The 23,154-nt window shown below is 48.6% G+C and overlaps 1 protein-coding gene across 7 annotated transcripts in view; it reads right to left on the reverse strand.

Moving 5' to 3' along the window:
- Rgs12 (regulator of G protein signaling 12) overlaps window positions 1-23,154 on the reverse strand; it is a 102,334-nt gene that overhangs the window by 30,359 nt on the left and 48,821 nt on the right. For 5 of the 7 annotated variants that reach the window (XM_060365454.1, XM_060365457.1, XM_060365458.1 and 2 more), the window contains one exon: window positions 12,516-12,537. In XM_060365454.1, the coding sequence (XP_060221437.1) occupies window positions 12,516-12,537 (22 nt within the window). Of the gene's footprint in view, window positions 1-12,515; window positions 12,538-22,317; window positions 22,765-23,154 lie in introns of those variants that run through there. The other 2 variants (XM_060365460.1, XM_060365459.1) reach the window with 2 other exon arrangements.

The raw sequence follows: 23,154 nt of genomic DNA on the forward strand, positions 1-23,154 counted from the left end.
TTTACATTAAGCAGTGAGGAGGGCTCAGGACAGGACTAGTTGCCACAGACTGCAGTGTAAAGCTTAGGGCAAATTTGGCTCCTCACCTGAGAAAACCACAACCACAAGTGACAGACCCTGATGATCATCAGAATAATGTCCCGAGCCCCAAAGCACCTCCTCAGAACAGATTCCTGCTCTAATTTAAGGGATCCAATGTGAGGGTGAGCTTGCTGAGGTCTTGGAACAGTGGTGGAGCTAGGTAATCACCACAAACTCTAAGGTGGCATTCCAGTACCCCTTCCTGTCCCACTCGCTCCTAGGTATCAGGCAGCCAGGCCTCACCATCTCACAGGGAGTAACAAGGCCTGACAGTCCTTTGGGACTGTGTGGGCATCACATGATTACGTATACTTCAAGGGCCCTGAAGAGACCTAATGGGAGAAACCCAAATGCTGTCCTGAAGCTGAGACCAGACCCATCTGAGCTCAGCAGAACCACCTCAGCATGTGAAATGACACAGTGCCTCGGGAGAGGAAATGCCAAGCAGATGGGCAAATGCCAAGAGCTTTCAAGGCCATAAGAGTGGGTAGAACAGGAGCTGCCAAGGGGCAGTGTGGGAAGTAGTGGGAGCGAAGAGTTCCTTTACTGTCACACTGCAGTTTCATGATTCAGCTGAGGAGCCATCAGCTGCCAACATGAGGGTCACTGGACTACAAGAGGCCCGGAGCATGTCAAGAAAGGGCAGCACCTTGTTTAAGCCTTGATCAGATTGAGTGCTGGAATTACAGGTGTGTATCACCATGCCTGGTGTCACATGATTATTTAATTGGCTAATTCCTTCTCAAAATAGACGTATTTTATTTTGACAAATAAACAATTGACATCGTAAAAACATTCCCATTTTATGTTCATATAAATGACCACCTATGAAACAGCTACCTGGCAACAGGATCTGGCTGAAGAAGACAGACATACTCCCCAGCGCTTAAGTCCAGGCTGGGCTCAGGAGGAAGGTCAAAAGAGGGCTGATCCAGCCGTGGCCAGGAAAGCAGAGCCTGTGCTTGTTCTGGCTGGGCAGGACATGGATGAGGACAGGGTTCTTACTAACCAGGACATGTACAGCACTCAAGGACACGAAGTCCCAAAGGATATACACCATAGTCTCTAGCAGCCAGGCCTGTATTCAGTGGCCAGCCTGCTATGAAAATAGTTAACATGAGACCAAGGAAGCACTTCCCACATCTGTGCCCCCTGTGACCCTCTTAGCTGGCAACTAAACAGCCTGATTTCCTGGAATGGTTACACTTCACATAATTTTAATAATAAAAGTAATGTTAAACGGCAAACTAAGCATGATGTAACACGCACCTTTTATTTGACTATCAATAACAAGCCTAGAGACAAGATGGAGCTTGGCTGAGCTCTGATGTCTCCCCAACAGGAACCCACACCCACACCCTCTGGATAGCCATTCCCTCTCCTCTGGGGGTCCCATGTAAGGATCTACAAACCTGCAACTTCTTGGATGGAGGAAGCAGATGAGTTGGGCCCCCACTGCTGGGAGGGCCAGCATTTCCCTCCAGCTTCTCTCTAAGTTTGGATAGGAGAGTGAAAAGAGAGAAGAGTGGTGGTGGGGATTACAGGGAGCCAGTGCTCATTAGGCATTTACAGGTCTCTCTACTCTCGCTGCTCTTCTTTCAGGCCAGCTGCCCTTGCCAGCATGGCATACACAGCGTGGGTTCTGGAGCCACACACCCACGTGGGAGTTGGTGCTCCTTCTGGAGAGGCACGGCTTTACCTTCTTCATAAAACGATGTCAGAAAAGGTATTCTGGCTGTGCCAAGTGTAATGATGGAGTTAACTTCATAGTTCCACGCCTCACTGGAAAGCCTCTTAGCTTTTCTATAAACCCTGATAATAAGTATTATTTACTGTCACCACAAGAAAGTTGAGACAGTGTCAGGCACACAGTAGGTACTGAATAATGTCAACTAGTAACTGGGTCATACCAACCTCGACCATACATCATGTGACAGGCGAGTATATCTGCAGTGTTAAGTCATGATTCATAAAACGTTTTCCCTTTAAGTTTTTAAATATAGATCTAGATCCTTTGTTGGTCAGTATCTAAAATCATGCTTTCATGCCCGCCCCACATAGACATGGCACCTCCTTTAAGGAAGGCCCTGCTTCTCTCTGATGGAATCCATCAGTTCTGAAGGTCAGGACTGGCCAGGTGCTCTGCTTTGGGTTTGTAGGTAGATGATGCCAACTGTGAATGGCGCATATGTGGCTTACTCCCTTCCAGTTCTAAAGACTCCTTTTCTTGTCTTTTTAGTCTCGGCTAAACCTCTACCCTAAAGCTGTTGAGATGCGGATGGGCTTGTGTTACTCCTGGCTAACAGAAACGCTTCTGGTTGGTGAGTATAACTTTAAAACAAACCAAGTCAGGGCTTGACTCTATCAGCTGCCATGCAGTTGTCTGCCCTGAAAGCAAAACTCTGAAAATATGGACTTGGTCTGCCCCCGAATGCACCCGAGTGTTTTTAGTGTTGAGAAGAAAGCACACACTCACAATCCTGCCCCACACCGTGCAGAAAAGCATAGTCCAGTGGCATCCAAGACATAAATGTGAACCGTGAAATAGTAATAGGTTTACCTTCACGGTTTCAGGAGGGGCAAAGCAGAGTAAGACGAAAGGACTACTTAAAGGGGAGAGGACCACTGGGGCTATCTTTAAAACCCTCAGTCTTCAGAAGTCAGCACTGAGAACCAACTGCAGAAGGCTTGCCTGCGTGTCTTCCTCAAATGCTATTACACTTCCTTTAATTTCATTATCTACATAAATGTAATTCTAAATATAAGCTGTAGTGCTATGAAGGAGAAGTGTCCCCAGAGGCTCTAATATTTGAACACCTCCCCAGTTGCTGACACTGTTTGGGGAGGTTGTAGAACATTTGGGAGGTGGAGCCTTGCTGGAGGAAGAACATCACTGAGGACAGGCTGTGAGTGTTCGGTCTTGCCTCACTTCCTGCTCACTCTCTGCCTGATGACGTGAGCTCTTAGCTTCTTGTTCCTGCTGCCATGCCTGCCACTTGCAGCCATGCTTTCCCACCATAACGGACAGTTATCCTCTTGAAACTGTAAGCTAAAATAAGCTTCCTTCATAAGCTTCCTTAGTCACAGCAGTTTATCACAGCAATGGAAAAGCAGCCGGTACATAAGATTATCACAATTCATTCATTCAATCCAAGAATCATTTCCAGAATTTATTATTTTTTCAAGTCTCTACCAACCAACCAACCAACAATAGCAACATAAACCAACCAAATGAGAAAACACAAAAAGCAAGCAACAAGCACATGCTTGTTTATTTTTGGCAGTGTCTGGGATGGAATGCAGGGCCTCAAGCTTGCTTATCAGATGCTCTACCCTGATGCCTCTGTCTGAACTGAATATTAAAAAAATAAATAAATCAAACAGCCACATACAAGCCTAGTGGCCATGATGAACACAACAGGAAGCTCTGAGAAGGCAGTTCCTCACAGACTGCTGGGTAGTGTGTGCCCCCACTGGAAAATGTACCAAACACAGCCTGGCCAGCACATCAGAGCAAGTCACACAGATGTCCATGCAGAGTCGTGTATGGGCACGTCTTATAATACGTTTGTGTCAGGTGAAGTCTAAGCCAGCTTAGAAGCTATCACCAGAGACAAGAGTAGACAGGCCATTTAACAGAGGAACAGGACACAGTGGCCAGAGTGAATGGCAAGTGACCCACAAGCCATGAAAGCTCATGCTCACGGAAAGGAGCCAGGCATGAAAAGCATACGTGGTGGCACTAGTCCAAGTAGGCGAAGCAGTCAACTTGCCATCAGTGGGGAACTGGTCCTGCTCGGGCCCCTGGTAATGTCCTTTCTCTTGCTGATGGTATGTATACTTTGCAGTGTCTAAGTTACTTTCCAATAAAAAGTTTTTATTACTTGAAAAAAGTTGTGACCAAAACTCACCTCCCATGCCTGAAGCAAGAAGTGCTGTGAACTGAGAAGCACCTTCTTGACATGCTCCCCCAACACAACATAATTTTATATCGGGGGCAAATACTCTAACTGGGCATCTGCTGTTGGAAGTCCTTCTCAGATGATGCCTGTATGTTCAAGTTTGGCAGTTCAAATGGATCAAACAAACGAGGGAGTTGTATCCAAAAGAAAAGAGGCTATTAAGTTGGGCACAAATGGTCTGTGTGTGACCAGGTTGGACTGCAGACAGTGAAAAGAGGAACTGTGTGTGTGATTTCATGAGATGAGATATTAGTCCAGAGTGAATCATAACAGAATAGAGATGAGATATTAGTCCAGAGTGAAGGTGGCAGGAACAACAAGTCCTGGGATCCAGACAGAGGCTCAAAAGATGATGCCCTCAAGAATGGGTGCCTTCCTCCCCCCATGCCAGCCATTCTCCAGTGTGTTGTAAAGATCACTGGCATCAATCACTGTAGTGCCACTAATGTCAACTAACTTGAAAGGATGCCTTTTCAAAGACAAGAAAGCCACCATTAGGTCATGAATCTTAGGTTTTGTTTTAAAACATTTATACAACAGCCTTTCCTTCTCACAGGATGTGGTATATTGTCCCAGAGATACGCTGTCTCTGAGTGGCCTTTGCAGGCTGGCCCCAATCCCTTCTGTGCATGGCTCACCAACAAGTCCATGTTACTCAACCAGCATGTGCCACCTATGTCTCACACTGTGGCAGGTGAAGTCACTGGATCAGACATAAACACAGGGTAGTGCTACCTAGCTGACCTCAATCATGTTCTGAGCTGATGAAGGACTTCAGGGAGCTCCTATGTTCTATCTACATCCCTGCCCAGGGCTCTGGGAACAAAGACATCTCTAAGCAAATGGTGGTGCTGATTCCCACCAGCCTGTAGCATGGTGGGAACAGTCCTCTTTATCAGCCTGTAGCATGGTGGAAACAGTTCTCCTCATTTCAGCCTGTAACATGGTAGGAGAGTTCTCCTCACAGCCTGTAGCATGGTGGGAACAGTCTTCACCAGCCTTGAGACCTTGAAGGTTCCTGTCCATATTTGGATCTCAAACTCAGAGGGAGCACGTAGCACCCAAATTACCACTGCCAGGCTGAGGTGCAGGCTGGATACACTGGAATGTGCAGTGCTAAGCACAGCATTCCCTGCAGCAACACAGCCTTTCCCGTAACTAAGGACACCCTTGGGTGTCACGCCACACAGTGCCAACAGACTGAGGGCCCTCCAAGGAGGTGAGCCCAAATATTCTACAATGTGCAGAAGAACACTTTCGGGAGCCCACACTGCTCCCTGGAGAGCTGGGTAGGACACTAAGATGCACCAGAGTACAGCTGGGATGACGATGTTTCAGAAGACAGGTTCTGCAGTGGTCAGGGCCATGCCAACACTTCATCACGATGCTCTGAAAAGGCGTAGAAAGTAACGGGATGGCCAGGAAGACAGGACTTGCTAGATTCCAGAATGAGGTGCCAGCTCTGAAGGGACAAGGAACTGACTTCCTCCCACACCTGGAATATGTGCGGTACAGGATACTCCAGGCATACGGGGGTGGGGGTGGGGAGACCTGGCCCTTCATGGTTGAAAGGCAGTGTTCATCCTATAGGATGGAAGATCATGGGAGCTCTTTATATTAAGCTCAAATTTTATTCTCAACTTTCTACATCACGCTCCACAACTAGAATGTGAAAGCACTGTAACCACAGGATGTTGGTTGTGATGGGCTAGCTGTGACTGGAACCCTACTGCCATTCAGCACCGGAAAAATGAACTGAATGTGTGTAGCAATGATCCTTGGAAGCTGAGCCACTATCATCCTGAGACTGTCACTCCTGATAGGAGAGCCATCAAGAAGGTACATGCTTAGATCACCCTAGTTGTCAGGAGGCATCCTGGAAACTACAGCAGAGAAGGGTCCCTGTAAGTGACACTTCACTGAACTGGAGCGACAGATCAGAACTAGAGAAAGCCAAGGGTCTGGAATGTGCAGTCCAAATACAGTTGGTGGAGAAGAAGCTGGGGACCACTGGGAACGTCTCACTATTGACTCTAAGCAGCGCATGCTCAAGATGAAGCCCCAGGAAGTTGCAGGGCATGGTTTGGAGGTACAGGACAAAGGCTGCCAGCCCTTGCATAAGTCTGGGGAAAGTTCCAGATCCAACCAGTTCTTGCAGAATCCCTGGAGGGGCTCCATCCAGACATGAACATAAAGACTCTTTCAGGAGGGGTATTCTTCGCATGCCAAGACTGGAAAACACCTTGGTCACCTGACACAGAAGCTGGTGTCGTGGAGCACGGAGTAAACTAACTCTGGGGCAACTGCATTCCGCACCCCGTCACGTCTCTTAGTAACACTCCCAGAAAGTGACAGACTGGTCCAGAGATCCAGTCCCCTTGGTACGCCATCATAGAGTGGCTGCTCTTTGTCATTCCTTCCTACTTGTTTCTGTGAAGATCCTCACATGTGTTCATTTAAGACGCTCATGTTTTTTTTCCTGTTAACCAGTTCTCCAGCCAGGGACAGCACCCCCACAACAGCCAGACTTCATTAAACAGAAGAGCACATATCGCAAAGGCTTGTGCAAATGAGCAAACGGTGTCAGCTCCTCCAAGATGGAATGCTGGGACATGAAGAGGAAGCCCCCCTGAGTATCGCCTCTCTGACTCTATCCTCCTGGGTCTTGGAGCCAGGCTCATACTGCTTCTCTGCCTCAGGCTGAGCCACACAAGGCTCAGTTCCATTGAGTCCTGTTCTCTAAGGATCTAATGAATACAATCCCTTGGTAAGGGGAGGGGTACAGCCACCTCAGGTGGGCCTCTGAAGACAGAGGGGAAACAAGGGGACCCGGCTCCCACTTCAGCGCGCTAGAAACAAGTTCTAAGGCCAATACAGCTAAGGTTCCCACGTGGAGAAGAAAGGGAGGAGGGAAGGTGGGAGGGAGAAAGGGAGGGGAGGAAGGAGTCACTGGCTTTATTACTTTTGAACTTTGCTTGAAAAAAAAAAATTCACAACATAGTTACTAATAAAAACTCCTTCCAAATGTCTTGTAAAACCAGAAAGAAATGAGTGTGTTGGGAGGCATCTTGGCAGAAACCAAGTCTGCCTGCTTCCCCAACAGTATACAGTCTGACTGGCATTTGGGTTTTAAGTCCAAAAAAGCCATAAAAATTTGAACTACTGAGCCACATAAAAGGCTCTGGTTAAAACACCTGCTCTCACCCCACATACGACAAATTAGTATTCCATTCCTACTAGTTAGTGAGCAGTTTTGAAAAGTACAAGATTAGGCTGTGGTACCATGACCACAAGTCACGCTGCGCGGTAGCCGAGGTTCCACTGGGGCTCCCATCACTGCCGTCATCGCTTGTGATTTTACAGACTACGGATTCACCTGCCAAGAATCTTCACAATTGCAAAGCTCCCTTCTGTTAAAAGTGAATGCAACCTAACTCCAAATCCTTGTGGCAACTATGGCCCTTCACCGCTGAGCAGTATCTGTGTCAGCTCATCATGCCTGTGACGTGGATTGCTGCAGCCACTTCTGTAAGACAGAAGACCTACCAGGAGACTCTACCAGAAGACTCTAGCAGGCTGGAGCAAAGCCAAAGTTCCCAAACAGGAAGGGAAGATGGCTTCTCTGAGTGCAGCCCTGGGCAGACCTCAAATCTTTAGCCCACAGCTTAGGGTGAGGCTGAACAGTTAAGAAATGCCGGGGAGTGAGGAGGCCAAGGGGTAGAAGGACATGGTCATTCCTAGAACACCAAAAGATAAGGGCAAGTTTTCATGGTTGTTTGAGAGGTTAGGCAGCCCTCCAAATCTCAGAGCTAGAAAGAGTAGAAACCCAAACTAATAGGAATGAGAAGACTTGAGAGAGCCCAGCAGCCTCTCTGGGTCCAACACCCAGAGCCCTGCACCCATGGAGCATAGCAACCTCCTCAGGAAGGATCTGGTGAGCCTTCAGAAGGAAGGAGGCTAAGCAGACCTGGCCAAGCCCACAGGCACCTAGCATGGGTCACAAGAGACCAAAACATGGAACCAAGGTGTCCCCACCATTCTCAGCAGGCATACTAGTCCTCATCAAATTTGCTCAAGTCTCCAGGATAGAACCCTAGTTGAGCATCCAGCCCAGTGTCTGGGCCAGCCTAGAGTCCAGAACAGTACCTAGCCTGGCCTAACCCAGTGTACAGCACCCACAGCCCTGCAACCACGGGCCACAGAAGACTAAGGATAGCTTTTGACCCAATATTCTCTTCTCTCAAGTTTTGCCAGAAGTCCCACCACAAAGCAAACCTACACTCATGGGCACGACTGCCACAGAGCTTAGGGGGACATTCACTGACTGTCCTGTCCACTCTGCATTTGGGGGACACTCATGCTCATACTTGAGTTAAGTAAAGATTAAAAGCAGAGAAACCCCAACCTGAGACTCTACCTGGAGAAGGTAAAAACAGACTGAGTGCCTTCTGGAGTTTAGCCAGAAGGGGATACTATGGTTACCCACCTGCCATCCAGCCAGGCATTTTTCCATCTGTGTTCTAGGATAGGACATTTGCTTGCTTCATTTTAAGAGCATTTTGCTGCTGAAAACACTTTAAAAGTCACTGCCCTAACCCAGCCTTGGGCTAATGTCATTGAAGATCACTGGGGCCCAGATCTAATCATTCTCTCAACAAGCTTTCTCATGCCAGTGACTGGCAGGAAAGAACACAGAATACTTCTCAGAGAAGGGGCAGGTGAGGAGGACAAGGGGAGCCGAGTGACATCAGGGAGAGCCACTGCAGGGCCACTGCAGGGTAGTCTGGGATAACAGTGCACTGTAGTCAGATGAAGGGGGTCTAAGCTGGGTGTGAGCAAGCCACAACGACTGCCCTGTGAGAGACTGCAGAGGACAGGCACAGTCCAGGGTAGGGAGCAGGGAGGGCACCTCAAGGCCTGGAATCTGTCAAGAATCAATGTATGTGATGGGGGCGGGGGGGGGTTACAGAAATAAAGGGTCTGACAGGAGGACATGGGGAATGGTAGATTCCAGGACCGGCAAGCCTGCAGGACAGCTGAGGTGATGTTGGACAGTACAGAGAGCTTAGGAAAGGTGTTACACAGATCCTAAAACTACACCCAACCACTGACTTCACACTAGGATGACAGTCCTACTTTCTCCCACTCCAATCTATCTCTGGTATGTTTTAAATTATTTCTCTCTCTCTCTCTCTCTCTCTCTCTCTCTCTCTCTCTCTCTCTCTCTGTGTGTGTGTGTGTGTGTGTGTGTGTGTGTGTGGTGTGTACACATGCAGAAATCAGAAGGCAATTTTCGGGAGTTTGTTCCCTCCTTTTATCATGTGGGTTCCAGGAATAAAACTCAGATTAATAGGCTTGTGTGTCAAGTGCCTAAACCCACTATAAACTATCCCACACCTCTTTTCTGCCACAGGTCAAAGGGTGCTACCCTCACAAAAACCTTGGAAGCTAAAAGAAGTCTGTACCTGTCTTTCTTAGTGAGGATCAGGTATAACCAGAGGCTGGGGAAATCTTTCCATGGAAAGGAGGGAGTCTGACCCAACTGAGGCAGGAGACCACAGGTGGCAACTACCTTTGTGACAAGACCACCCTGTTTGCCCAGCATTTCTTTCTCACACCTTTCAGAGACACCTCTCCCTTTAGGCTCTGCAAACATCCTGCTTCCAGGGCCTTTCAAGCGGTCTGCATGCTAACCCTGGCAGTAAGGCCTCTAATGATCTGCCTGCAGTGGGTTTACTTCCCACACCAGGGCTACTGAACCCTTAGCGGGAAAGGCACCCCTAAATGTCCCTAAGCAGCAGAAGGTGGTGTACCCTTCTGAGAACACAAGAGTCTGGTTGGAGGGAGGAGTTAAAGAGCTTCAGCTCCAAGAGGACCACAGAGTTGGCATCGTGGGAACAGTCCTAGCTAGCACAAGGCAGAGGTAGATCACTGCAGGAGAGGTGGATCGCTGTGGGAGCACAGTGGTGAGGAACCACAGATGACGGTATGAAGGCCACGCCTGTACCTGAGGTGGAGATTTCTTCCAGGACCAATGTCAACCATGAGACTCTCACATTTATATGCCTCCCCTCTCACCCTCTCTCTCTCACCTTCCCTTTTCCTTCCGAGGCTGGGATAAAACCCCTGGGCTCATGCATGCTAGGTAAGGGCTCTAGCTAAGAGCTTCACCCCAGCCCATTCTGCGTATTTTCAACTGAGTGGATTGTCAGAAGTCTCTGCATGCTAGGGATACCCTTTCTCTAAGCAGGATTTGCTGTCCTAGATACAGTTCGCCCTCCACAAAAGGTCGATGCACAGGCTGTGGTACAGTAATGGCCTTTAGCCTTTTCCAGCTGAGCAAGTAAAAAGCATGCTCTGACCAAAGTCATAAGTGGCACCGCCCAACCTCCTTTAAACAGCATGAAAGTACATGGCAGGAGCACACATCACCAAATGTTACCCATGACCTGGAAGGACAGCAAAGAGTCCAGTTATGTCAAAGGCATGGTTAGCTGGATGTTGGATGCTTCTGAAGAGATTCCCTAATAACCGTAGCCCAGGCTGGATGAGGAGGCAGCATAGCCCCAACAGGGCACAGTGCTCAGCTGGCCCCTCGTCCCTGCCTGCACTTGGAGCATTTTCCCACAGAAGCAGTGGGGTGCTGTGGTTTTCAGGCTCCATGTGGGAACTTGCCTACGACTGACCAAGTCTATAAAATATCTCTATGTGGAAACATTTGAGCTTCTGCCTAGCCCTTCTCTACAGGGGCCTGGGCAAGGCATGGCACAGCAGAGGAGACCAGGGCAGAGCTCCTGTGCCTGAGGGGAACGGAAGGCCTTAGCTGGATCAGTAGGGTGGGGGACAGCGGCTCTCCTCTAGGCCTGAGCCCCAGGGACGTCTACTGGGGTAGTCACACTCCCTCAGCATCAGTGTAACAATGGTACACCACACTGGCCTCCTGGAACTAACACACAGGCTGAGCTAAACAGTGTCTTCATTTTAATCTTATAGCCAGAAAAAAAAAAAAAAAACTCAAAGAAAAATAATAAAAGGATGAAAAGTGACTAAATAAAACATATCCGGCTGTCTAGCTCCTAGCTCTGTTGCTGAAATTCCCTATCTCCTGCCATAGCAGGCCCTCCACACAAGAACAGGACACAGCCCTGTGGCCCTGGGGTCTGAGATGGAGCCCTGGGGTCTGAGGTGGAGACGGAGACAGAGGGCGGAAAGCCCCCAGGGAGAGGGAATCACCTGGCTAGGACACTACTTCCTCAGAAAGGCACAGTGGGGGCTGGGAGCCAGGGGCTTCCCACCCTCGGAAGGGAGCTTCTGAAACCTACAGCAACTTAAGAAGTCTCTGCATGCTAGGGATACCCTTTCTGGGGCCTGAGGGGGCGGGGTGGCTTCCCCAATTCCTAACAAGAAGAAAGAATCTTGGGAGGTCAATAAAAAAATTATACATTATTAAACTGATGGATTATGGAAACCTCTCAAGTATATGAATTTCCCACAAGAATAAATGCCCTCTGCCAGAAGAGAAAAGTGGGAACAGGGCTGTGAGCCTGTGTTTTTGGCCCAGGCTTGGCTGTAGTCCTGCTTCTTTTCTTACATTAAGGAAGCTTTTCCTGCTTCTGGCTTAAGACTGATTAAATAACATGACTATTATTATACACAACACAAGAAATATAACCCTCTTTATTCTAAAATATATGCTTCTAACACTTGTGCTCGGGCTCCCTGTGGGCTGCATTCTGGCCTGAGCAGGTTTGTAACTCAAGCTGTATTTTCCTCCATTCCCATAGGGTGACCCCAACAGAGCTCCAGGGCCTCACTCCTTCCTAATGCCAGAGGCTCTGCTTGCACCTTCCTGTGGAAGATGGGCACCAGCCTGAGGTGGGCATTTATGAGGAGAGACAACACAAGTTTCTAGAAAGTATACCAAGTTCTCTGTCATACTAAGAACACTACAAGCATGAGGAGTATCTAGATGAAACTCTCCAAACAGTTTTAAGACAGTTCCGGCTGGTGATTTACCTTCCTAAAAGAGCCCCGCACACAAAATTATTTAAAGACAGAAAGAAAGGGTTTGATTCTTTTTCATCCCACACTCAGTTGATCTACTATGCTTTCTTTAAGAAGGAAACTTCCAGAATGGCCCAAACTCAGCCAGTGCTTTGCGATCTGAGCTTGCTTGTTTGGAAGCTGGTTGTACAAGGGATCGGCAAGCATGTTTTTGCTTGTTGATCACAGGCGTGCAGGAGCGTGCACTGCAGCCCAGCACACTGCCTGTGCTGGCTATCACAGAGTTTCTATTGCCATGCTAGTCAAACACATGCTCAGGCCACCAGGAAGCTCCCCCGGCCCAACTCCAACTGAGACCCTCCACAAGGAAAGGGCAGAGAAAACCATCTTTCCTGAGTACATCAAATGACAAATATGTTTTCATAATTTGAAAATGGCAATAAAAATAATAAAATATATATGACTTACCACCATCAGACACAGTTGCAGACTGAAAAAAAAAAGAGAAAGACATGAGTTAAGTACATCTCATGACAAGATTCAGGGACCAGCACTTCAGATCCTCCATGGAGAACACCACCCAAGGTCCGGGGAGGCTCCCAGCTACCCAGGTAGGTGCTGAGAGAGGCAGACAATGAGTCAAGCCCTGGTGCTCCAACTCCGCCCCAGCTGGTGACTCCCTGTAAGAGGAAGTTGCCGTCATTTTCATTTGAAAAGAACAAATCCCAGCATGTCTGACATCACAGTCTTATTAGCAGCCCCTGTGATAACAGCTGGAGGCTGCTGCTCCAGTGAGGGCACCCTGCAGGGCAGGGGCTTGCCACTACTGGACACTGTTCAGCTCAGGCCCAGTATACCCACCAGGGTTACCTCCACCCCCGGGGGGTGCCTAGGCTGAGAAGGCAAGGGAGGAAGTGTGTATGTCCCTAACCACACACCCCCAAGGTGGAAAAGTGGCCACCACAGGCCCTGGGAAAGGCCTGGGGGAGTGGATAGAAAGAGTTTGGGGTGGGGTGCAGGGAGTGTACTACTGCTGGGTAGGAAGGCTGATGCTCCCCTAAGGAAAACTGTCAACAGTTCTCTCCTGGGCTCATTTGGACACTTGGTCAAGCAAGTGGTAAGTGGCCCAGGAGAGAGGCCAGGAGGGAAAGGAAGCTGGAAAAGAAGGCAAGCATCCCAGGGACAGCAGAGGGGCCCAGTATGGGTAGGTGGAGTATGGAGGAGCCAGTGTAGCCTGTAGCTGGGGTCCTGACCACAGCATGGCTCCTTTCTGAGAGCAGGCAGGACAGCAGAGTACCAAGGTGGCCCAGAAAAGTTATCTGATGCCATTGCTTTTATGTCTGCAGCATGCCAAGATACCAGAAAATCTTCCCTCCTGTAGCCTGGGCTGGAGTTGGCCCTACAGAAGGCTTCCTGACCCATGGCCTCAGGCTTTCTCTTCTTTCCCTATGGTTCTACCATTTTGCCATAGCTCACAGGTGTCAGCTCAACAGGGCTTCTCACGTGCAAGCAAGCCAGAGGACAGACAGCAAGAGAGCACAGCCTGGCTTATCATCAGATCTGGGTCTCCCCCAGGCATGTTGTAAGAAGACCCCTTCAGTAAAAAAAAAAAAAAAAAAAAAAAAAAAATCTAATCAAGTGGGCCCAACAGATACTACAGTGGTAACCAAGAGGAGCTCCTAGAACCAATGGCCACAAGTAAGGCCCTAGCCCCTCTCCCAGGGAAGTCAAAGGACACATGCCACACAGTCTACCAGGGATACCGGATTTGTGTACCTCCTGTCTGACTCTGCACCCCATGTCTCCATCTGACTTGGCTAATATTGAGGGGTCCCTGTCACTTCCCTGGTATGATACATGCTGAAGGACTCAATGAGCTCACCGTGATGGTTTGCCTCCATCCATGACCAAGAGGCTGCCATGGCACATGGAAAGAAATCACTTCTGACTGACTTCTACAAGCTGTGATAGGGTCTGGACCCATAAAAACTCAGATGTAGGAAAACCCAGGTGCCTAGCCACCTAGAAGGTGCATCCAGGGAGAGAGAGAGAAGGCGGAACTAGGAGGGGAGGAGGGATGGGGCTACAACCAGGATGTAAAGTGAATAAAAAATAATGTAACTTAAAAAAAAGAAGATAAAAAAGAAGGTATATCCAATTAATTTAAAATTATTAATGTATGTATATGGTTATTTTTCTTGCCTGTATGTGTGCCTGGTGCCCTCAGAGGCCAGAAGAGGGCATCAGCTTGTCTGTAACCATGGAACTGGAGTTACAGATAATTGTGAACTGCTTTGAGAATGTTGGGTATTGAACCCGTGTCCTCCGGAAGAGTAGCCAGTCTCCATGTCTGCTGAGCCATGTCTCCAGCCTTGAAGCCACCTAACTTTCACTTTGCTAGACATCAACAAGCAGTATGCTGGCCTCCTTTACAGGACTTGCCGTGGCAAGTCATCTGCCACCACAGGGTGAGGCAGCTCTTCCTCGGGACTGGGAAGAAGATCCACGCTTTTGTGCACATTTAGAAATCCCGTCAAAAAAAAAAAAAAAAGAAAGAAATCCCGTCAATCTTAAGGGTGTAAACCTCAAAAAGGTATCACCTTGTGTCACTCAAGAAAAACACAGGTTCTCAAATCACAGCAGACTGGACACAGATATTAGAACACTTCAACACACAGCAGAGTCCACGGGTAGAGAAGCCTAGGAATAGAAGGCCCTGGCAGCCAAAAAAGACGGTGAAAAGACAGCCTTCAAGGACTGATGCTCACGAGGGAGAAAGGAAGGCAGGAAAGACACGAGTTCAGCACTGCGTTCATCTGACAATGCTCTAAGCCAAGCTCAAGGGACAGCTTTTGGTAAACACCTTTTAAAACAGCTTTAAATTTATAGGAAAAAGGCAGAACAGAGATATGTGTGCTTTTTAATTCATGCTATTACAAAGTCAGAGTCCTCAAGAGAGAGGAGATAGGAAGGGGATTGGGGCAGTACGTAAAAGCCACAGCCACTAGTGGATCGGCCCTGGGTGAGCCTGGTCACAGCACAATCACCCACTTTATCTCCTCTGAGGTGCTCCATTCATTTGGCACATTCCTCACGTAGGCTGTCTTGAGGCAGACACAGGACACAGCACTCTGGAAGGCAACAGTGTGACTCCACCTTCAGGAGCCCCTATATGTCAAACACCAGACCACAAACTCTTTAATGCCCAAGGGAGATCCACACAGGCCAGAGTCGGGAGAAACATGAGCTGCAGCAAGGGCACAGCAGTTAACAGCATTGATCGCTCTTCCAGAAGACCAGGGTTAAATGCCCAGTACCCACAGAGTGGTTTACAACCTTCTGTAACTTCAGTGTCCTAGTGTATCTTATGACCTCCACAGGCAAAAGGCAAACACATGGTACCCACACATACATGCAGACAAAACACTCATATACACAAAATAAAAATAAATGAATCATTTTTAAAGGAGTCAGTAGAAACATCATCGGTTTCACATACTAGAAAGGTCTCAACAGAATGACAAACAGCTGGAAAAACATAGAGAAATGAAAGGTGTCTTTACAAGAGGGGAGGAGGGCAGCGGTAGTGAGGTATAAGGGAGGATGAGGTAGCATGGGAAAGGGGAAGAGGACAGGAATCCCCAGCTCATTCCTCTTTTCCTTGGGATTAGCAAGAGTCCCAAAGGATGTTGGCACGGAGGTAAAACCTGCAGTTCAATGTGACTTTCTACCTTATGGTTTCCAGAACATTTATCTCCTAGGGCAGTAGAGGGATGGAACATTCACACATGGGCTCAGCACAGCAGTCATACTGTGCTGTCAGGACCTGACTGGGCTGGCCTGTGTTCCTGAAGGAGGGTAGATCAGGAGGATCCAGAATAACCAGAGGTGTACCTCATACTCCTGCGGGCATGGGAAGGAGGACACTGTGGGCTAAGTGTGAGAGGTACAGTCACCTGTGGTGAGAAACTGAATGCCATGTCATCAGTGCCACCGCAACAATGCAAGCGGTTGCCACAGCACTGTCACAGCTGGGTCGCCTTCAATGCAAAATGTGAAAAGACAAACTATCCATAAAATCTGACATGAGTCAATTGCCCCTGTAGGATGGTGGCTACAGCTGGCAAAGACCATGCGTACACATCTGAAGTGCACAGCATATAGTTTTGATTACATGCCCACACAGCATGGTCACCACAACTAAGAGAGCGTCTCCTCACCTTACAGGGTATCTGTGTGGGGAATCCACTCTTAGCCACCCGAGGGTGGGCCCACATCAATGAGCATGGGCATCCCTGGGTCTGCAGTGCTTTACAGATCTGATGTCTCCCCAGCCCAACCCCCTCTGGCCCTAGCAGCCACTGATCTACTTAGCTTCAGGACCTTGCCCTTTTAGGCTCCACCATGCCAGGGAGCCCATGAGGATTCGTATTTCTGTCTGACATACTTCAACCAGAAGAAGAGGTTCTGCTCCGTGTGGTCACACATGGCAACCTCTGCTTTGGAGGGCAGAGCACCCAGCCATTATATACACCACATTTTCCTTACCCATCGTTCACTGGTCATGAGCAGGTACTTGGGATATTTCTGTATCTTGGCTGTGTGAATAACGCTGCCATGGGCACAGCAGTGGTGCTGTGTCTCAGATTCAAGTTTCCAAGGAAACTCTACACTGTTTGCACACTGACTGCACTGATTCCCACCCCACCAACACGGAGCCAGGATGTCCGTTCTCCCACCCTTGCCCACATTTTTGCCCTTTAACACTGTGAGGGCAGGCGTGAGGTGGCATCATACTGTGTTTTCATCTCCCTGTGAAGGGCTCATGTGGTGTGGTCTGCATGTTATTCAGAAAACCTCTGCCATGCTGTAAGAAGCATTGCCTTATTTTAATATTTTTTGAGACAGGGTCTCACTATGCAGCCCCAGCTGGCCTGAAACACAGTATGTAGACCAGACTGAGATCTGCAGAGATTTGCTTGCCTCTGCCTCTGGAGAGTTGGGATTAAAGGCTTCACTCATACACTAGCCTGTAAGCAAAAACGTTTTTTTGTTTTGTTTTGATTTTTTTCTTGTCGTTATTGAGCTGTTTGGGTTTCTCATATATTTCGGTTGTTAGCCCTCACTGGGTACATGGTTAGCAACAATTCTCCCACCCATGAGATTGTCTTTTTTTTTTTTTTTTTTTTACTTTGCCTTTACTGTAAGGAGTTCCTGGCTTGGGTTCCTTTAGTAGTGGACGGTGGCCTGAAGTGTAAGCTGAAATAAACCCTTTTCTCCTCTGAGTTGCTTTTGGTCAGGCTCCTTTATGCCAGCAGCAGAGATCAAATTGGAACAGTGTATTATGTGTGTGTATGTTTGTGTGTGGACATGTGTACATCCAGGTTCACAGGTCCTGAAGGGATATATACCTCCAACACAGGAGGCAGTCTGAGGGCTGCTAGTGGCCACCAACAGGAGCCCATCCTTCCCTGCTGGCTGCTGGCTGCATGCTCTAACCCAGTGTGGAGCGGTGCACCAGATTGCACGGCAGTCTCAGCTGGCAAGCTCCCTTACCTAGGCTCAGGAACACTGGCACCTCATCTGGGCGTCCCTCCCCTTGCTACCCTCTGGCCATATCTGGACACCTAGCCAGGTCTTGCTCCGGGGCTCTTTGGCTGTGGTATCAGAAGGGTGGCTCCACAAACCTCCAAGGAGCCCCAGCTGAGGGCTGGGCTGCATTGCTACCTGGCGTCAAAACAGAATTTGTAGCTACATCTTGCCGCCTACCAATTCTCTTTATGCTCTCACACAGTACATACGTACACAAACATGATACGGTATTTTTTTTTTTTTAATAAAAGGCGGAAAAAATGTCCACCTAGAACAAAGGTGGAAGAAGCTCACATCAGGCGAACATCTGAAAGTTGACAAAAAAGAACTTTTGTGATCCAAGAGCTAAAGCACATGTCAAGTCAGTGGGAGAATGTTCTAAGTATTTCTGCTTAGAGCTACTCAACAAGGAGGACCTCAGGGGGAAAAAGACTTGGAAGTGGAGGGTACTTGGAGCAGTGGAGACAGGGGCAGGGAGGGAGGCAGAGAGGGAAAGACTAAGACTGTAAAGAGCTTTCCTGTTTTCAATACAACCAACAGACATGGGATCAGGGAAACCAAGGGGCCTGTCTCTCACAGAGCCTCACCTCTATGCTCCTTCCACTTCCATGAAACCTCAGATGATTCTGAGAGACTCAGTCCAGACACGTAGTACGACAAGATGGCGCATGGCAAGCAGCACACAGAAGACACGGCCCCCAGTGTCTCGTCTGCCTGAAACGTTCTCCTGCAGTGATACTTAGTGGGAACACGCACCCAGTCCCTTGCCCTGGCGCCTCCTACTGCAGTTCAGGCAAATCTCCATCCCTCTGCCGGCAGCCCCTGTGTCTAGGCACCATCCTGGGCTCTGGTAATTGTGAGGCAGTCTCTGTGGTCAGGATGGACAGTGCGTAGGAAAACATTTGCCAAGAACACTCACACTCAAACATAGCCATGGCTGACCACCTACTGAGGTAGCAGGCCCTCTTTATGAAACTGAACACAGAAACCCAACCCACACAGCCCTTCAGGGAAGTCCTTGTCCACAGAGCTGTCAAAGGTCCACAGACTCCAAGGATGGGATCAACACTCAAGGTAAGGTAAAAGCAAGGGAAGGTGAGAACAAGTGAACTTGGCTCAGAGTCTGAGGGTCAAGTTCACAGCGGCTGGTGTGAAGGAGAAGTGTGTGGGCCTGAGTCAGAGGACAGAGGCTAACCTTTCCTGAGCTAGAGGAACATACACAGGGGTGGGAGAGGAACCAAGTCTGATGAGACTCCAGATATCCAGGGAGAGACACAGATGTGCTGAGAGTTCCGTGCCAGGGAGGCTGTGAAGTCTGTAGAGGGAAGCAGTGTGTAGATGACTTAGTTTTAAGGCCTGGGTCAAAGCCTGTGTTGACAAGGACAGACAGAATTAGGGACAACACCTTCCAGGGTGGAGGGGCTGGACTTGCAGGGCTCGGAGCCGATGTGCCTCTGCAGAAGCATATTCTTGGGACTTCCACCTAGAATGTCTAGGTGGGCCACTGGCAGGCCACAGCCTTGACCCAAGTCAGCATCACTCTTTTATCTGTTTATCAAGGCAGCTTTACACTATTTCACATTTCACTGCTAGGGACATATGTCTGTGGATATCTACCCATGTGTGCCCACATAAATGGCTTGGGCTGCCTATATTTTTTCCTAATGCAAGTAAGTTATTCATATGAACACGCTGAGTGTGCCTGGGTGACTTGGTCATGTTTTAAGCACTGGCTGCTTCCTGATTCCTGGCTTTTTCAATCCTACAAGCAGCTGAGCAGCTCCACTCTGCCATGAACTTCAGAACATCATGGTTCTGACCAGGCTCAGCCCTGGTCAGGACATCATTTCAGAGGATAGTCCATGGCAGATAAGCAAAAGAATTTAATTTGGCCAAAAGGGAAACTCAAGCAGGGAATATTCTACAATGTTCTTCAAGCTCAGCCCACAAAGGCTCAGCAAGAGCCAGGCAGAGGCAACCTCAAACGCATCACCAGAAGACGGCGGCCGCCTGCTTTCCTCACATCCCACGGCTGCCACCAGCTGAGCTGCACTCATTACCACTAAGCATTCCCACACTGACAATTCCACTGCTGCCAGCCACAGCCCCTCATATAGGACAGGCAGCAGGTTTGGATATGAGAGGCAATGGACACTCTGGACACTGGACAATCTTAGCCACCCCTCATGCCATACATCCCAATTCTGCCTGACCACTCTCATCTTCTTTGCTATTCATTTGCTTCCCCTCATGTTCCAACAAGGCTCTGCCTTCACCAAACTCAACGGTCTTTTGCTGTGTGATGGGCACAGCTATAGCCAACAGAGCCCTAGCAGGAGCCTTGCATGTCCTGTACAGGTTACCCACTCAAGTCCTACTCACCACCTCAGGGAGACAGTGGGCCTTCCACACGACCCAGAAAAACAGTCACTTACTTTCTTTACAGGACCAGTTTTTGTTTTCAAATATTAAACATAACCCAATATAACCTAATAGCCCAGCCCACTGGTCCCGAAGAAGAAGGATGGCACCCCACCTGTGGCTGTGTGGACTGTCACTCCACACAGGGCCTTAAATGTTTCCAGGCACTACTGCCACTCCCAGTAGACCACCCAGGAGAAAAGAGACACTGGTGGCTCTTCGGAAATGCTACTTTTCTAGGGTAACTTGTGTTTCCTTTTAACTACAGGTTTTACTCTTTCCTCAAATAGTTCATGCCAGTGTCCAAAACTTAAGCATCTAGTGGCCACGCAGTCCAGCACATGTACGGCAAAGGGGCACATGTACTCCCAATCTGCATAGTCCAAGGAAGCCATGGTCAGGGTTCTGGCCACTGAGAGCCCCTGTCTCTCTGGGTCTAACTGCCATCGGGCTTTCCCTGTGCCCTGAACAACACCGGACAGGACCTAGGAAAGCTGGAGCGCTCCCTGCCTCAGGGCAAAGAAAGCACAGTCATCTGTGTTGGAGGAACCCTGTTATTTGAGAATACAGTTCTAGTCCAGATGGGCATTCTGAGCTCAGCATTAAAGTGCAGGACTAGCTCCCCTCAACAGGGCCTCTTGCTCTCTGCCTGACTTCACCTAGAGAGTGTCTTTAGACACAGACTCCCTTAACTACATTTGATATATGGCCTTTGACATAGCTCCCTGCCAGCTCTCCACTCCATGCACCTATAGGATAATTAAGTATTGTATTTCTGCTCATTTGACAGGAGCATCCTTGATGTGCCTAGTTCCAACCAATTGTGTACACCTATCCTTGGAGCCCCACCCACTCCTCAAGGGAGTGGCCTTTGTACTCCATAATTATAGTCAGACTAGCTCCCTGCAGTGGTTCCTGGGGGTGTGTGATCCCTGCACAGTGCTCACAGGCCATTTCAGGCATGTTTCTTGTCTAGTGCCTCTCCTGACTTCGAAGGCTGGTGGGAGACAGCCCCCAGGCAGGAGGAGAACAGCACACCTGAACTTTAAGAAAGGCTGAAGTGAGCATGTGCACTATACACAGAATCCCATGAGCCCCCATTTTAAAGACAAGCAATCTGAGGCTCAGAGGAAAGACAGATTCCCTTGGGACCTGGGGTTCGAGAACAGCCTCTCCACCTTACATCCAACACCAAAGGGGTAAGGAGCACCTGACTGGGCCCTGGCCAGCAGAGTGAATCAGCTGGCCAGCTGCCTGGTGGGAAAGAAAAAGTTTGGAAGCAGGGAGCCATCACTGTTCAGACACAACCATGTCACCTAGACAAACTCAGCCTGGTGGGAGCTGCCCCACCTAGAAACCTACCCCTGACCCTTGGGACCAGTTTTGTCCCTGCAGCGAGAGGAAGAAGATGGCTGTCTTCCCACACACTGACATTCTACACCCACACCTGGCACTGATAGTCTAGCAGCTTCTCCCCCAGGAAGTACGAACTAGATACTAGGAAGAAAGATTAAGCAATTCCCAGGAAAGAAAAAAATTGAAATCAGTACCCAGGAATTAATAACAATCTTCCATATAAGCTTAAATTTATTTTTATCCTTCTATCAGCATGAAACTGTCACAAAAAAGAAAAATGTTCTTTTTGTCTTTCCTCAAACTTTAAAGGGAAAAAAACCCTCTATATTAATGTTAAACTTTATACACTCCTATTAAAACTGAACATTAAACTCTGGTTGTTGTCTGTATGCTTCTGCAAAGCCAATTTGTTATATTCTGAAATGTGAGTTACAAGCTGGCAATTTAACAAGAGAAATGTTAATGTTTATCCACTTGAAACTCAGCATTTCAACAAAACCAATCTACTAGCATCTTTAAGAGCTGTCAGAATCACGGTAAGCAACTAAAAGAAAAATGTTCGGTGTTTTTAGGCAGGCTCCCAAAGGGTTAGGAGGGACCCAGTGCCCCAAGAAGCCATGCAGACTGCCCTGCACTGTGGTCTGAGTCCCTCACTCAGCCATGGAGCTCACTCTGCAGAGAATTAAACATCCTAGCCCTGCACTGGGGCCATGCTCCTCAGTGTGCGCACAGTCCACGGCTCTCACGACCCAAGGAAAGCAGCTTCAAAGCATATACTTCAAAGCACCTGGAAATTCCATAACTACTATTCCCGGAACAGGTGACGATAAAGCAGTAACCCGGATGCCACGCTTTCTTATAGAGTTTCACTTGCACAACACACAGCAGCTGGGTGACTTACCTGCTGGTCAGTAAACACGTCTGAATCATCTGACAGCCCCTTTTCCAAATTCATCTTAAGACAAGACAACGTCCACAACGAGCCAGGCACCTGGATCTAAAACCCCAGCCAACACAGCAGCATGCCTGTGCGTGTCAGAAAAGTTCAGACATTTCAGTTCCATGTGCTCCCTTCGTCACCCATAGCAACAGGACACTGAGGAAGCTGTGGTCTGCCAGAGACTCAGACTCTATCTTGATCGTCTCATACAGAAGAGCCATTTATATATGTCACCCTGTGAGATCATTTTTAAAACATTTCCTCTACAGAATCTGAAGAGCAACACTCGCTGATGGGGTAATTTCTCAGCACAACAGCTGCAGAGAATTTGTGTTTTAGCAGAGTGGTATGGTTTGCAACCTTAATTACAGTTGCCGCTGATTCTATTATAAGCCTGCTCCATATGCACGCGCTTCCTCAGTGGCAGCCAGCAGGATCTAGTATGTTCCTAAAAACCCCTCCACCTCCATGCAGTGTCTGTGATACATGATTGGCTGTGTTTGCTTCCAAAGTATGAACAATCCGAGAGTGTGTGAACCTGATGGATCCTGGCTTGTAAAAGGAAGAAAGGGGAAAGTAGGAAACTGACGCTATGACCTGGGTTCTATTGCAAAATTACCTGTCACTTTCCTGACACTCACCCAGGTGCTCACCCAGGTGCCTCCAGACCCTGTGGTCTGGCCAAGCAGGCTCCACAGTCCTCCATCACCCTAGACCATTGTGTTAGGTGGGGAAGCCCCAGAAATTACAAACGCAGTGTCTCTCTCTGGCCCTTAGGCTGTGATGAGCCTTGGGTCT

The sequence above is a fragment of the Meriones unguiculatus genome, chromosome 12, assembly GCF_030254825.1.
Source record: "Meriones unguiculatus strain TT.TT164.6M chromosome 12, Bangor_MerUng_6.1, whole genome shotgun sequence".
Classification (NCBI taxonomy): Eukaryota; Metazoa; Chordata; class Mammalia; order Rodentia; family Muridae; genus Meriones; species Meriones unguiculatus.